The 16,000-nt window shown below is 41.4% G+C and overlaps 2 protein-coding genes across 2 annotated transcripts in view; both read right to left on the reverse strand.

The window, feature by feature from the left end:
• The window catches only part of SLC30A9 (solute carrier family 30 member 9), a 99,877-nt gene extending 96,397 nt beyond the window's left edge, over positions 1-3,480 (reverse strand). The window contains exon 1 of the mRNA XM_032135955.2: positions 3,236-3,480. Within this exon, the coding sequence (XP_031991846.1) occupies positions 3,236-3,347 (112 nt within the window). The 5' untranslated portion in view covers positions 3,348-3,480. The remainder of the gene's footprint in view (positions 1-3,235) is intronic.
• Positions 3,481-7,534: 4,054 nt separating this feature from the next.
• DCAF4L1 (DDB1 and CUL4 associated factor 4 like 1) lies at positions 7,535-12,286 on the reverse strand. Its single transcript, XM_032135956.2, has one exon. It carries the CDS (start codon positions 12,183-12,185, stop codon positions 10,995-10,997), a length of 1,191 nt encoding a protein of 396 aa, XP_031991847.1. The 5' UTR covers positions 12,186-12,286; the 3' UTR covers positions 7,535-10,994.
• Positions 12,287-16,000: the final 3,714 nt, after the last annotated feature.

Raw genomic sequence — 16,000 nt, forward strand, 5'->3', positions numbered from 1 at the left:
TTTAAAGTAAATCCTTTTGAGTAAAAACTGTTAGGTCAGAGGGCATAAACCTTTTATGTTTTCAATCACTAGTTAACAGAGTTCCTGTTTTCCCACACCCTCAATACGGGGTATCATCATTATGAAAAATTAGGCCAAAATGAAATAGGCAGTGAGAAGTAAAACCCTTTAAAGTCTGTTTTTCAGTAAGTATGGAACATTTTTGCATTTTTATTGGCCACTTGAACAACTTTATGAACTTTGTATTCAATTCCTTTGTCCATTTTCCTACTGGAATGTATACTGGTTTGTAAAAATTCTTTATAACTTAGATACTAACTCTAACTACACTACCTAATTGAGTAGTCACTGTTTACTGAGCACTTAAAACGTGGTTAGTCTGAACTGTGATGCGCTGTAAGCGTAAAATACTCACTGGGTTTTAAAGACAGTACAAAAAGATGATGTAAAATACTTCAATAATTTGGTATTGATTACATGTTGAAATATTTTGAATATACTTAATAAAATAGTATTAAATTTTATGTATTTTATTATTAAAATATATTAATTTCATTATTAAAATTAATTCTAGAATATATTAAAATTAATTCATCTTTAATTTTGCTTTTTTTAATATGGCTATCAGACAACTCAAAATTACAAACAGGGCTCTCATATTTCTTTTAGACCGTTTCTATTTTGCCTTTAAAGGCATTTCTCATTTTTAAGTATTCAAGCAATCCCTCAAGGTTTCCTCCTCTCCTTATGCTTTATAAGCTTTTCCCAGCCACAGGCATTTTAGAAGCATAAACTAAACCTTACTTCTAGACAAATAAAAACACCTGTTTTTAGATTTTCTTTCTCCAAAAGTTCTTCAAATAGTCTTCTCACATGCATCCAATTTAAATAGTACTTTTTCTAAATGATTTTTAAATTTTGCCATAATAATGGTTGCCCTTTTAAGAAATGCTTCATTACTGAAACTAAATTTTCACAGTTATTTTTAAAAACCTATTAAGCATTTTTAAGTGTGAAAAAACATTTTAATTTTTTTTTTTTTTTTTTTTTTTTTTTTTTTTACGCCCAGGCTGGAGTGCAGTGGCGCAATCTCAGCTCACTGCAAGCTCCGCCTCCCGAGTTCACGCCATTCTCCCGCCTCAACCTCTCCGAGTAGCTGGGACTACAGGCGCCCGCCACTACGCCCGGCTAATTTTTTGTATTTTCAGTAGAGACGGGGTTTCACCGTGGTCTCGATCTCCTGACCTCGTGATCTGCCCGCCTCGGCCTCCCAAAGGGCTGGGATTACAAGCATGAGCCACTGCGCCCGGCCTAACATTTTAATTTTTTGTAGTAATAAACATTCTAAACAACTTTGAAAGTCATTTTGACCACTAAGATAGGTAATAATTATCTGTGTTTCACAGACAGATGAGACAAAGAAAACATAATTTTCAACATGATGACAGCTACACAGAAGAGGGATTACAAATTACACTGTTTCTACTCCTTTTTGGCAACACTTAAAGGGCAGTTTAGACTAAATTTAACAGCCACCGTAATTTCAGTGTAAAATGCCCAAATTGCTTGGTCAATAGAAACAATTGTGTTAGAAACTTACTTGGGGATTCTGGAGTACAGTATAAACATATGATTCATTTTTCCTTTTTTTTTTTGAGACAGGGTCTCACTCTGTCACCCAGGCTGAAGTGCACTGGCATGCTCAAGGCTCACTGCAGCCTCAACTTCCTGGGCTCAAGCGATACTCCCACCTCAGCCTCCTGGGTACAGGCCAGGATTACAGGCGTGCGTCACCAAACCAGGCTAATTTTTTGTAGAGAAGCAGTTTTGCCATGTTGCCCGGGCTGGTCTGGAACTCCTGGGCTGAAGCGATCCACCCACCTCAGCGTCCTAAGGTTTACAATCTTCCTGAGGATTATAAGCATGAGCCACTGCACCCAGTCGATGATTCATTTTGTCCATAAGAGAACCTGGCAGTATATTGCCAATATGGAAAAACTCAACAGTTACACTTTTCTATCACTACCAAAAAAGCCCTGGGAATAGTGCTGTTAAAATTTATTCGTTTCAAATTCTAAGAGTCAGCTTTTACATTTACTGCAAATAAAAGATACGAATATATTCTAATTTATATCCACAGCATAGTTACTATAGCTTATACTACATAAAATCTCGAATGACTGCAACTTTCGACTTCTTTCAGGAGGTCACAAACACGTTACAGGTTTTTTCAAACATGATATGTTTTTAGAGACAGCTCACTATGTTGCCCAGGCTAGCCTAGAACTACTGGGCTCAAAAGATCTGCCTGCCTCAGTCTCCCGAGTAGCTGGACTACAGAAGCCCACCACCACACCTGGCTTCGAACACGAATGTTTCGGTAAATACTCTCTGCATCCCAAGAATGGAGGGATTAGATTAAGGGTGGACTTAGTTCTGTCTTCTCCCTCAGAGTTCCTATCAGTTCTCAGTGTCAAGCAATGTGTGTCAAGCTACGGTAAAAAAGAAGGTAGGCCTGATTAGAAGTTCAATGTTATTTTGGAAACTCTCAAACCATTTAAATTTGAGTCAGAAAAGAATGTTGAGAGACGAAAATTCTCTTCAACCACCTTTTTTTCTGGGTTACAATTACAACTGACACCTTTTCACCAAAAAGACTGCTCAGCCGAACTGAAGAGTTCCTTTGTTTTTCGGCCCCAAACTGGGTTCATTCAATGATTGTCGGATACTTTCGTACTTCTTCCGAAAGATCCGTATTGAGTAGCACCCCTCCTTCCTTTTAGAAAATTTAAGAAAACAAGTTGGGAGAATAAGAAAAAGAAGGCTAAGAAAATCTCAACCAAGTGCTAAATGAAGGTGCACTGGAAAGTTCCAAAGACCCTGGAACTTTGCGGAGTCCGCAATTTCCAACCGCGGAGGTGAGTCACCGCGGGACACCGCGATGCGCACGTAACATTTTGTTTGGTACAAAGCAGTAGGCTTCAGAGGTGCAATCCGGCCCGCGAGGTGCCCACAAGTTCCCGCGGGGGCCATGCTAGGGCTGCAGAAGGCATCAGAGAGACCTGTCAGGATCCCCGCGGGCTGCGCAGGGTGAACTGGAAAGGCGGAAGCCACAAAGGAAGGTTCTGGGGTTGGCGAAAGGCAAGTGGGCGAATTGCCCCAGGCGAGGCGCCGAGCCCAGCCTGGCCCTCCAGTTCGGCTTCTACGGAGCCAGCGGCCAGCGCGGGACACTCACCCTGGCGGTCGCTGGGGTTACAGGCCGCCGCCCTGCATCGCAGACGGAGCCGGCACAGGGAGGACCAGCTACATCTGTGCGCCGCGGCGGCGGCGGCCAAGCCCGGTAACATCCTGGTGGGGCAGAGGCCCCTACTCGGACACCGCCTTCTGCCTCCGCGCCGCCACCGGTACCAACTGACTCCATAGACTGGACATCAGCGAACACTGATGCCTTCGCCACCACAGGCTGCGTCAGTGACCCGGAAGCGGCAACGTCATTTACCGACGCCTGCCGTGGAGGTAGCGGAAGTGACGTAACACGTTGACCACCAATAGGGAGGCCTCCCTCCCAGGGACCCCTCCCAAAGTGGGGAGGGCGTGGCTGCAGGGGAAGTGTGATGTCTGCCGTCTTCTTCTGCACCTGTACTTTGCGCTTGGTTGGAAATTATCACGTAAACTGTTTACATCTTGGTCAGCCAGGAAAGCTGTCCTTTGGGAGTTCTGTCTACTTATTCCTTTTTTCTGGACTCGAAACCGGGGCCATGGTTTCGGAAATGGGAGGAAAGATGGGAAGGATGGACGCAGGTGTTCTGAGCCTCTCCACCTAGAGCCTGCCGGGATAAACCCAAGTTGGAGCCAACATGTACAGTACTCTCCGTACCTCTGCCACGTACATCGTTCTCCTTGTTAACACCAGTGTGTATCCAGCATCATAAAGGCAAGTACACACTTCGGAATCAGTTACTTGCCCTACTAATCTGTGAACCTCAGATTTTGCCTGCAATATAAGAAAGGGTTTTATGTTCATGACAAGTTAGGGTAAACGGAGGTATGGAGACTTCGAAACATTCTGGTCCCAGGGAGAAAGAAACCCGAACACTATCCACGTTAACTGTTTCTCTCTGCCATGCTCATTCAGCTCTTAGCTCAAACTCAAGAGAGGCCTTCCTTGACCACCCTAGCTATGGTAGGCCTGGTTATTCTCTACCGCGCTGTCCTATATACTTTTCTTCAAAACGCTTATCACTATTTGAGATTTTTTTTTTCTATTTTATGTCCTAGAATAGAAAATAAGCATCACGATGCTGGAATCTTGTCTATTTTGTACATGGCTGTATAAAGACGCTAAAACAATGCCTGGCAAAAATAAATTGAATGGAATGTATGGTGGTTTGTTTTAAAGTTAATCTGAGTCGCTTATCTATATTACTGCAAAATAACTATCTCGGGGAAATTTAGTATGTCCTTAATTTTTAAAAAAATCAACAAGTCTTTTATACTAATTGAGATAAGTATAACCAAATGAGGAAAGAGAAGAAATTATCGTAAGAATGGTAAGCAAATTTAATTTCCTATGACAAACATCTTAAAATATTCAGTGGACAAACATTAAAAAATGATGTCCCATTAATGTAGGCTCAATATCACTAAAAAATCTGAACATTACTGGAAAGTTACTTTCCCTTTCTTGTAATAGATTTTAATAGAAATTCAACTTTATGAAGTAAAAATACATAAAGGCTTACCTCTTATTTTATGGTAACTATGCAAACATCTATTAACTTTTATGAATAATTCTTTTTGAACAAAACTAATCTCATATTTTGGATTCTTAAAATGGCTCTGGTTTCAACTGTCATTTTAGGCAAGCCTAATCGAAACTTCTTAGGTTTTATTTTTAATTTGTGTGATAGGATTATTATTTTTATTTTGTTTAGCTGTATGTTCTAATCATTTTTAGAAAATGTTCCTTTTTTGATAAAACTTTTTAAAAAAATACATTTTGTCAGAGTTCTTAATTTCCATAACAGCCCACCTGATGTGTAAAATATAATGTTGGTGCACAGTAAAATTTCACCGTGTGTTCTTTCCTCTCCTTCTTTTTCCTGGTATAGTTGGGGTGTAACTTGACTTAGACACTACTAATTGTTATAAACCTCCAGTACTCTTGATTTGCCAAATAAGTTTGAAGAACAAAGTGTATCATTTTGTGTTAACTCTCATAATGCTGTATTACATAATAAAGCCTCAACAGACTTGGATTAAAATAACTCTGCAGTTGTCTTGGTATTTATGCCTACATATCATGATATATTTATCCCTTTGGAAAGTCTTCGAAACTTCCCCAAGTGCTAAAACTTAAGATAATGTCAGTTTTAGAGTTCCTTAGGGGAATTTCCTTTGACCCTAAATCCCATCCTTACCAAGAGACTTTGCTTTTATGCTCCATTTGAGACACATTCAGCGTTGCCTACCTATACAAAACAGGTAAGATTCTAGTATCATAGGGCTTATTTTCTATTGGAAGTGGCAGCAAATTTATAAACAAACATATTGATAATTTAAAACTAATGGCAGCAGTAGTAATATTAATAATTTACTAATTGCCAGGCCCTCTGTGTACACTCTCATTCATAATACCTTAAATAAGTTATAGGTAGATGAAGAAACCAAGGCACAAAGATCTTGCTTTTAAGCACCACTCTTTCTAAGTCAGTGGGTACTTGCCTTTGGAAGAAAATGTGAGGTCTTCTCAAAAGACTCGAATGATAATGTGGTGTTTCTATTTTTTTTTCCCCTGGAATGTAGGTTAAGAGAGAATTTCCCCAGATATTTTTTACATCATTTTATGTGATCAACATGGTATAAAATTGTCTGAGTTTCATGAGGATTCATGATATAAATAGATGACTAAATATAGGGAACTATTAAGTCAGATAGATAGAAATAGAAGTAGGAAAGGAGTGAAGTGTCATTTGATTATTACCATACACCATAATTCCTGCAAGGTTTTCCATTAATTCTGAAGAAGTTCCAACATCTTTCAGAAATTTGCTTGTGCAATTGAGCTAACTACCATTGCTTGGTTTCATCCTGTCTATAGCTTTGGGGAAATAATTCTGATCTTGAGACAAACTTGACTGGTTATCTGGAAAACTGACTTAGATAATTCATTGCAAAATAAAGTAAGTGGCTCTATCATGAGGCTTACCAAGAACACTAATTTTGAACACAGACATATTTGTTGTCATCATGTTTTGGCGATTTTTTTTTCTTTGCCTCTAGGAGTGGGGGAGGAGGGAGCTTGCCCACCTGAACACTTCAATAAGAAAATGGCCCAGCCTGGCCAACATGGCAAAACTTTTTCTCTACTAAAAATACAAAAATTAACTGAGCATGGTGGCGCACACCTGTAATCCCAGCTACTCGGGAGGTTGAGGAATAAGAATCACTTGAACCCAGCCGGTGGGGGTTACAGCGAGCCGAGATTATACCACTGCACTCCAACCTGGGCAATAAAGTGAGACTGTCTCGAAAACAAAAGCAGCAAGAAAGAAAATGGCTTATAGCCAGCTGCTAGTGGCTCATGCCTGTAATGCCAGCACTTTGGGAGGCTAAGGCAAGAGGCCAGAAGTTCAAGACCAGCCTAGGCAACACGATGAGATCCCATCTGTACCAAAAAAACAAAAAACAGAAAGCAAAAGTGGCTTATACATGGGTAAAAAGAATTATCTGGTCACACCCCCTCTCCTGTACAACAATGGTCAGAAGCAATAAGCGTCCGCACAGACACACTTGGCCTGTAAAGGCAAACATGCAAAAGAAATGAAACATGCAGTTGATGTGGTTTCTGACCAGGTTGCTAATCCTCATCTCCATTTTTCAGAGAGGTGAAAGGTTTTTTCCACAGTTCAGTTAGCAAGAATGTCATAGAAAATGGAATCAGACTCAGGTCCTCTAACTCCAATCAATTTACATGGTTGAGTGAGCATTGTAGAGGAGAAGAGAAGGAAGGAGTGGCTTGTTCTTACAGGTTTTCCCCCTGACATTATCCTATGAAATTACTTGTGGGATTTGTTTGTCACAATTATCTTTTAAAATAGCCATTTAGTATTCCACTAACATTAAACTTAGGTTCACTCTTTGCCACTTCCATCCAAGAAAAGGAGAATGAGTTCTCCAATGATAACTGTATTCCTGGATCATAGCTCTCTTATTCAACACTTCTTAGCTTCTCCAATAAAAGCTTCTTCTGCAATTTACCCAGTATGGTGGAGAAAAAATTACATATACACACATACACACACACCTTTTCCTTAGAGGGTAGTGAACAAGATTCATATTATAGCTGGAATAATTGAGTTATTAAATACTCCTGGAGGCAAGAGATTGACTGTTTGATAACCTTTATCCTTGAGAAGAATTAAGCTGAGACAGAGCATGGAGATGTAGTATTTTTAGAGAGGGTAGCATTTGTGAAGAGTCAATTCCTTCCCCAAAGCCACAGGTGGGGACAGCAAGAGAAAGTCTTACTAGGTTTTTTAAAATTTAACTTTTTATTGAAGTACAATACACACAAGACACATATATTAAGGGCACAGCTCTAAGAATTATCACTAGTGAACAAAAACTGTGTAGCCAGTACCCCACTATACAGCAGATGCACTTGACAGCAATAACAACCATACTCTGAGAATGACCCTGTGATCTAAAACAAATGTGTGCTCAGAATCCCAAACTAAGGAATCAGGAGCGACTAACCCTGAGTTTCACTCCTTATTTATGAAGGACGTCTGAACCCCCAGCCCATCCCTTACAACACAGGCAATATAGGAGATCAAGGTCCTTTGCTTTGGGTTAAATGGAGGTTGCTAGGTGGAGTGTGCTAAATGAAAATGCTATATAAACTGCATGCTTTTGACAAACAGTAGTGGTTCTTCTGTCCAGCCTACTACCACTGGACCATCCCTATATAAGTTCCCCCAATAAACCCAACTCTTGTTCGCTGTCTACACATCTTCTTTGGACTCTCGGACACAGTGCCATTCCTATTGGAGTCACTAGGGGTCTGGCATGACACCAGCATTGCTAGCTTCCTAGAATCCTCTTCTGGTCACTACTCTTCTGTCCTACAAGTATACCATTAATCCTGCTTCTAAGAACATAGATTAATTTTGCCTGTTTAGGGACTTTATGTGTATTAGTTGTACAATATGTGCTCTTTTGTGTTTGGCATCTTTATTTCAACATTATGTTTGCAGGATTTGTCCATACTGCTATGTTCATTCTCACTGCAAAAAGGATTCCATTGTGTTAATATCCCACAATTTATCCACTCTACTATTAATGAACATTTGGGTAGTTTCCAGTTGGAGCTATTAACAAATTATGGTGGACACAGGTATGCATTTCTGATTAATATATTCCTAGAACTGAAATTACTGGGTCATAGAGTATGCAAACTTCTAGCTTTAGCAATTACTAACTTTTCCAAGTGTTTGTACCAGTATACACTCTCAACAGTATATGAAAGTTCTATTTGCTCACAACTGCACCAACATTTGCTTCTCTTTAATTCCCAACGTCACTTCACCTGATGTATTTTAACCATCATGGTGAAAGTGATGTGGCACTGTGGTTTTAATTTGCATTTCCTTGACAATAAATGAAGTTGGATGCCTTTTCAAATGTATATTAGCCATTTGGATCTCCTCTTTTTCTCCTATTCAAGACTATTGCCTACCTTTCTTTTAGGTGTGTTTTTCTTACTGATTTCTTTTTTTTTTTTTTGCATTTGTTTTCTTTGCAAATGAGGATAAACAGTTTATCAAGTTATGTAGTCATTTTTTGTCAATTGCCAAATAAATGACGTATCAGTATCAGACATATATATACATATATATGTCTGCAGCTAGTTCTTACTGAATGATTACAATGTCTTTTCTTCATTGTTTTATTTTGAATGCTTACAATGTAAAAGGGACAAGGTATATATCCTTTAACCCTATATCTACTTTATCATTTAGTTTTATTATCTAAAACATTTTACACTGAAGAAACAACAGCAAGTAAAGCTTACACAATTTCTCATGTCACATATCAAGTTAGTATCAAAAACTGACTGAAAGGATTCCAAAAATCTGTGCCTAACCACACTCCCATATCTTCTCTATTGATCTACTCATCTTCTATCAATATGTAATTACATTATTAACCTCATCTATGTCATATAAAGCACATCTATCCCATCTATTTTAATTCTATGTATTGAAGTCATCAAATTTGTATTACCAGCCGTGACATGACCCCTGATCTACAGAATACTTTGTATCTCCAATTGGAGGTTTAGTAGATGTTTAAAACTCAGCATCATTCCCTTCACCTAGTTTTTTCTCCTCATCCTCCCCAGGTTAGTAAATGACACCATCATTTACCAGTTCTAAAGTTAACAAAAAAGCTGCCGTCCTCAGAGCTTGCAGTGAGCCGAGATCGCGCCACTGCACTCCAGCCTGGGCGACAGAACGAGACTCCATCTCAAAAAAAAAAAAAAAAGCTGCCATGCTTTTTTCTTTCACTTTCTGTTTACCCTCATCAGCAAGCCTTATCAATAATACTACCTTCGAATGATCTTCCAATGCAATCATTTCTGATCATTTCTACTTCTCACATGCAGGTCCAAGGCATCATTGTCCCTTGCCTGACTAACTACAATAGTGTCCTAATTGCTTATTTTTATTTTTTGAGGAATAACATAAACTATAAAACGTGAAGCATATAGATATATGAATTATGTATGTATCCAGTGTCAAGATAAAGAAAACTCAGCATTCCTAAAGCTTCCCCATGTCACTTCTCAAACATCCTAAAAAGAAAAAGAAAAAAAAATCCTTTCTTTCTACAGAGGTACCTACTATTCTACCTTTAATCACCATAGACAAGTTTTTACTGCTTTTGAACTTTAGAATTGAATCATACAGTTTGTATTCATTTCTACCTAATTTCAATCAACATGTTGAGATTGATCCATACTGTTTGACATAGCAAGTGTGCCTTATTTTCTATTATTATGCAGTATCCAATTGTATGATTATAGCACGAATTTTAGCATTTTGGAAATTCAGATCATTTCCAGGCTTTGGCTATTAAGAAGTAGCAACTAACATTATTACACGTTGTTTTTCTTCCTTGCTTAGTAGTGAAACAAGCTAAGATTTTTAATACATCTCTCACAAACTGCTGCTCCTAGATTACAAAAAGTCAAAGCCAGTTCCTTGAATCTGAACTTCAAGTCACCATAATAGAAACCGGAGCTGCTGCACCTTACATTCTGAAAGGTACCTCAACAAAAGCACATTAAGGACTGTTTAAAACTTCTAGTATTTAAAAAATCCATCTTTCCTTCCAATGCCTATGGATGATAATAATAAAAGGAGAATCTTAAGAGATCTGCTATTGAGTTTGAGAAGGCCAAATTTAATGATTCCAAACTCCAGCCTTAAATATTTCTGTAGAGAGTCCGAGAAATTACCTCTCCCTTGTCTCCACTCCCACTGGCTTCCTCAAGCGCAGATGCCTGGGACCCTGCATGACTAGTCAAACAATCTTACCAGTACCATCATTATGCTTCTCTAAAGGGCTACTAGTGAAAGAAGCTGCTTTAATTTATTTTAGCTTTTGCCAATCTTCAGTCCTTAGAAAAGTCTTAATTATTTAAAAAAAAAAAAAGGGTGGGGGAGGTGGTTAACTGTTCTAAGGCATTCAACAAGAAGAAACAGGTACCTTTTATGAAAAAGACTTTCAAGTGAAGTCCATAGTTTAACTGAAATAACTTTACAAAAATGTCTCCACATAAAACTCTGAACACCTTACCCCTGGCAGCCGGATGGATGGGATCTACATACAACACGTCTCTTAAAATGCTCTCACAGAAAGGGTAGTAAGATACTCTTAACTTCCTTAAGTCAAATCCACATTCGGCCGCGCTGCAACCTGCAGAATTAGCTGAAGGGGAAACAATAAAGGTCCTGCCGGACAGCCATGAGCAGCCCTGGTGCTGCTCCCCGGATGCCCCCGAGCCGAGAAGCGAAGGCCACGCTGGGAATGTCGTCCTCGGAGGCAGAGTACGGGGAAGGAATCGTTCTGAGCAGGTGGGCATCATGGAGGCTCCAGATTCTCGTGTAGCAGTCCTGGCCCACTGCCACCACGATTCCCTCTTCCTCGTGCACATGCAGGGGCAGATAGGCGGACTCATTGACGTGACCTTCGTACTGCCTTATACATTTAGTGGCCCTCAGATCCCAAAGCTTGATCTTTCCAGTCATGTCTGACGCCATCAGGCATTGCTCTTCTTGGAGGATTTGCACAGAGGTCACTGCTGAGTCATGGAACAGGCGAGTGGCCCTCCACCCCTTGCCTCGATTTCTACAACGCAGATCAATGGCAAAGATTTCCCCGGAGCGACAGCCATTAAACAGCAAAGGAGCCGTATTAGCAAACTGCTGGGCCAAGACATCACTACTGGTACCAAATGACTGCTGGTGTCCCGTCGCCACGTTGGTCAACAGGACCTGCTGAGACAAGCCTGCACTAAAGCAGTGATATGCCCGGGTGTTGAGGGACCAGGCACAGGACCAGGCCTCTGGGATCTGGAAACTGCAGAACATGCCAGGCTGGTTTACTCTTGTGTGAACACTTAAGAACCGCGACGCTGGGAGCAGCACTGCACGGCTTGTAGCATCTGTGATTCCCTCGAAGCACAGCAGAACGTGAGAGTCCAACTGGTTCAGCGAGGCCCAGCACAGGGACTTCACCTTCCGGTCGGGGACGTAGAGGTTTCTGAGCACGTACACGTGGAACGAAGGGATCTTCAGAGTTCGCAGGCTGATGATGCCGTACTTGGAGCCTTCCACTTCGACCTGGTTCACTACGAAGAGCTGGTCGCTGTTGGTACTCGCCAGAATGAAGTTAAATCGGTCGCTCGCCAAAGACGAGGGATCTAAGCTCCGAATTTGGACCTTTTTCCGCTCCATGCAGCTCACACGCAGCTCGTTGGCTAAACGGGAGTAACTGATGACGTTGAGGAAACCTAGCTGGCTTTTTCGGAGCATGGAAGATGCATTAAATCCCATTCTGGCTACCTTTTTCTGCTTGGCCTCTTCCTCGAGAAGTCGCAGCCTTTCAGCCTCCATTTCCTCCTGCGGAATGTTCCTCGTGACAGGAAATTCTGCAGGATGTTCTTCTCCGTGACAGGATGTTCTTCTCCGTGACAGGAAGTTCCGTCCGGGTGCAAGCGGAAGTGTTGCTACTTTTTATCCTCTATATTCTAGGAGGAAGTCCATTGTTGCCGATGTGTATTACAAATCTCTTCATACTCTGGGTTGTCCTATTCTCTCAGTGGTGTCTTGATGAAAGGAAGTTCTTGCTGTTAAATTTTTTCCTTTCTCTTTTTGAGACAGGGTCTTGCTCTTTCACCCAGGCTGGAGTCCGGTGGCACGACCACGGCTCACTGCAGCCTGGAACTCCTGGGCTCAAGTGATTCTCCTACCTCTGCCCTACTTAGCTGGGACTACGGGCTCACAACACCACGCCAGGCTAATTTTTTTGCAAAGATGGGGTCTCCCTGCTTTGCCGATGCTGGTCTGGAACTCTTGAGCTCAAGCAACCTGTCTGCCTCAGCCTCCCAACAAGCATGAGCCCACCGCGCCCTGCCTGTATTTCTTTTTTCTTTTTTTGAGACGGAGTCTCCCTCTGTCGGCCAGGCTAGAGTGCAGTGGCACAATCTCGGTTCACTGCAAGCTCCGCCTCCCACATTGACGCCGTTCTCATGCCTCAGCCTCCCAAGTGGCTGGGACTGCAGGCGCCCGCCACCACGCCTGGCTAATTTTTTTGTATTTTTAGTAGAGATGGGGTTTCACTGTGTTAGCCAGGATGGTCTTGATCTGCTGACCTCATGATCGGCCTGCCTCAGCCTCCTAAAGTGCTGGGATTACAAGCGTGAGCCACTGCACCCAGCCTCCTGTATTTTTAAAATACAGTTAAAGACCAGCCTGGGCGGCATGGTGAAACTTTGTCTCTAAAAAAATACAAAGATTAGGCCGGGCGCAGTGGCTCACGCCTGTAATCCCAGCACTTTGGGAGGCCGAGGCAGGCGGATCACGAGGTTAGGAGATTGAGACCATACCGGCTAACACGGTGAAACCCTATCTCTACTAAAAATAAAAAAATTAGCCGGGAGTCGTGGCGGGCGCCTGTAGACCCAGCTACTCGGGAGGCTGAGGCAGGAGAATGGTGTGAACCCGGGAGGCAGAGCTTGCAGTGAGCTGAGACCGCGCCACTGCATTCTAGCCTGGGCAACGGAGTGAGACTCTGTCTCAAAAAGTAAATAAATAAATAAATTACAAAAATTAGCAGGGCATGGTGCACACCTGTAGACCTAGTTACTCAGGAGACTGGGAGGGAAAATCACTTGAGCCTAGGAGTCTTGGAGGGAATATCACCTGAGCCCTGAAAGTTGAGGCTGCAGTGATGGCCCCACTGCACTCCAGCCCAGCCGGGAGACAGATTAAGACCCTGTCTCAAAAAAGAAAGAAAAATAAGTAAATAAATTATGAGTTTGTCCAAATTGTCCATTTGTTTCATTAATGATTAGTATCTTTCGTGTTCTGTTCAGGACATTTGTACCTATTACATGATACTAGTAAAGTTTTGGGGTGTCTTCAAGAGGAGACTGATACCTCCAGTCCCCATCTGGATGTTTCCTCTGCCACAAAGCTTGCTGAATCCCCCTACGCTATGAATTTCCAGGAATTTTGGAGGACTGGGGAGAGTTGGTAGGGACTACAGAGAAATCCGGTGATATCTGTACTATGGATCCTGTCGGAATCTACAGGCCCCAGAGCTGGGATCACAGAGAGCACAGGAGATTGAGGCGCACACACTTGCCATGGAACATAACATGGGACAAGGGATTTCTATGTATCAGAAGAATGTGTTTCACCACTGCCAAATGGAAGTCAGCTGACAGATGCAGAAGTCTCGCAAAGGGCTATCAAAGCATAGAGGACTGCTTGATACTGAGTTATCGGTGGGTCTGTTAGGAACCCCATGCATTCTCACTAACAATGACCTACAGAAAGCAGATAGCAACATGGCGGCAGTCAGACATTTAAGGCATTGCCTGTTTTCCTTCTTAAACCTCCTGACCCCACCATCGGAAGACCAGGCACATGGAAAAAAAGAGGGGTGTGTGTAAAGACAGTTGGAACTACAGGTCTGGTCTGCTCTGGAAGGCATGGAGGAAGTTTTTGAAATAAATATGAGACTAATATTTTAAATGAGTAGGACCTAATCTCAATACCTAGAATGAAAGTTTTAATAACTAAGGAGGCTGATACTTTGAAGCAATGAAATCTGACAAAATACCAAATGTAGAAATGATGAGACTTTCAAGCTTATGCCTCTTGAGGTGAGATTCTCAATCAAACTGATTACACATCTTTGTCTATCCTAGTATACTGTGGACATCTTTAGACAGGGATTGTTTCTTATCCATCTTTCTATCCTTACTGTCTAGTGTATAATATAGTACATGGGACATAGGATATAGGTAAGTGAATGAAGGAATAAAAATTATAAGAACTACATGTTTAATTCTCCTTTATTGCATAGGCTCCTTCACTGAGAGGAATAAGGGGTTAGGGTTATTTCTGCAAAATCTATCCAACTTCTACTCTACAGAGAGAGCTTTCAATCTATTTCCACTTCTTTTTTTCAATTTTTAATTTCTATGGATACATAGTAGGTATATATATTTATGGGGTACATGAGATGTTTTGATACAGGCATGTAATGTGAAATAAGCACATCAGGGTAAATGGGGTATCCATTCCCTTAACCATTTATCCTTTGAGTTACAAACAATCCAATTACACTCTTTAAGTTATTTTAAAACATACAATTAAGTTACTATTGACCATAATCACCTCGTTGTGCTATCACATAGTAGGTCCTATGCGTTTTTTGTTTTTTGTTTGTTTGTTTTTTTGTTTTTTTGAGTCTTGCTCTGTTGCTCAGGCTGGAGTGCAGTGGCATGATCTCGGCTCATTGCAACCTCTGCTTCCTGGGTTCAGGCGAGTCTCCTGCCTTAGCCTCCCGAGTAGCTGGGACTACAGGCTCCCACTACCACGCCAAGCTAATTTTTGTATTTTTAATAGAGATGGGGTTTCACCATATTGGCCACACTGGTCTCGAACTCCTGACCTTGTGATCCACCTGCCTCGGCCTCCCAAAGTGCTGGGATTATAGGCATGAGCCACCGCGCCTGGTCAGTCCTATTCATTATTAAAATTTTTTTTTTTTTTACTCATTTACTATCCCCACCTCTCCCTTCTTTTTCCGATCAACTAACTTTCCTTCCCTCTCAATAAACACATAAATCAACCTTCTAGAAAAAATAAGTCTCCTTAAATGCTACATGACTTTTTATCTACTGTCTTAAAAAATTATTTCAGCCTTTAGCATTCTTTCCTTCTCTTTTAGGAATTTACATACTCCATTCCCACCATGCCACTCCATTTCCTTCATCCACCATCTCTTCCCATTTCTCCATAGGAAAAATTGGAAACATTCGCCACAACTCTCACAACTCTGCCCCTCAGGTCTTACCCCAGCTCAAGGTCCCATACTCACCCTGCCCAACCACATCGTGTGACCTTTGCAGCAGTGGTTCTCATCCTGGGACAACTGTTGGCAATATCTGGAGACATTTTTAGCTGTCACAACTGGATACTACTGGCATCGAGTGGGTTGAGGCTGGAGATGCTGCTAAACATCCTACAACACACAGGGCAGCCTCTTATGACAAAGAATTATACCCCAAAAAACATAGTGCCACTATTGAGAAACCTTCCTTCTCTCAGAGTTGAAATTCAGGACTGTGTATAAAAGGCAAGGCTTACCAGCTTCCACCGTGTGTGTGTGTGTGTGTGTGTGTGTGTGTGTGTGT

This window comes from Hylobates moloch, unplaced genomic scaffold (assembly GCF_009828535.3).
Source record: "Hylobates moloch isolate HMO894 unplaced genomic scaffold, HMol_V3 SCAFFOLD_17, whole genome shotgun sequence".
Lineage (NCBI taxonomy): Eukaryota > Metazoa > Chordata > Mammalia > Primates > Hylobatidae > Hylobates > Hylobates moloch.

Bases quoted from the DNA above. Each gene is read 5' to 3' on its own strand.
- DCAF4L1 (XM_032135956.2), bottom strand. From the start codon at position 12,185: ATGGAGGCTGAAAGGCTGCGACTTCTCGAGGAAGAGGCCAAGCAGAAA.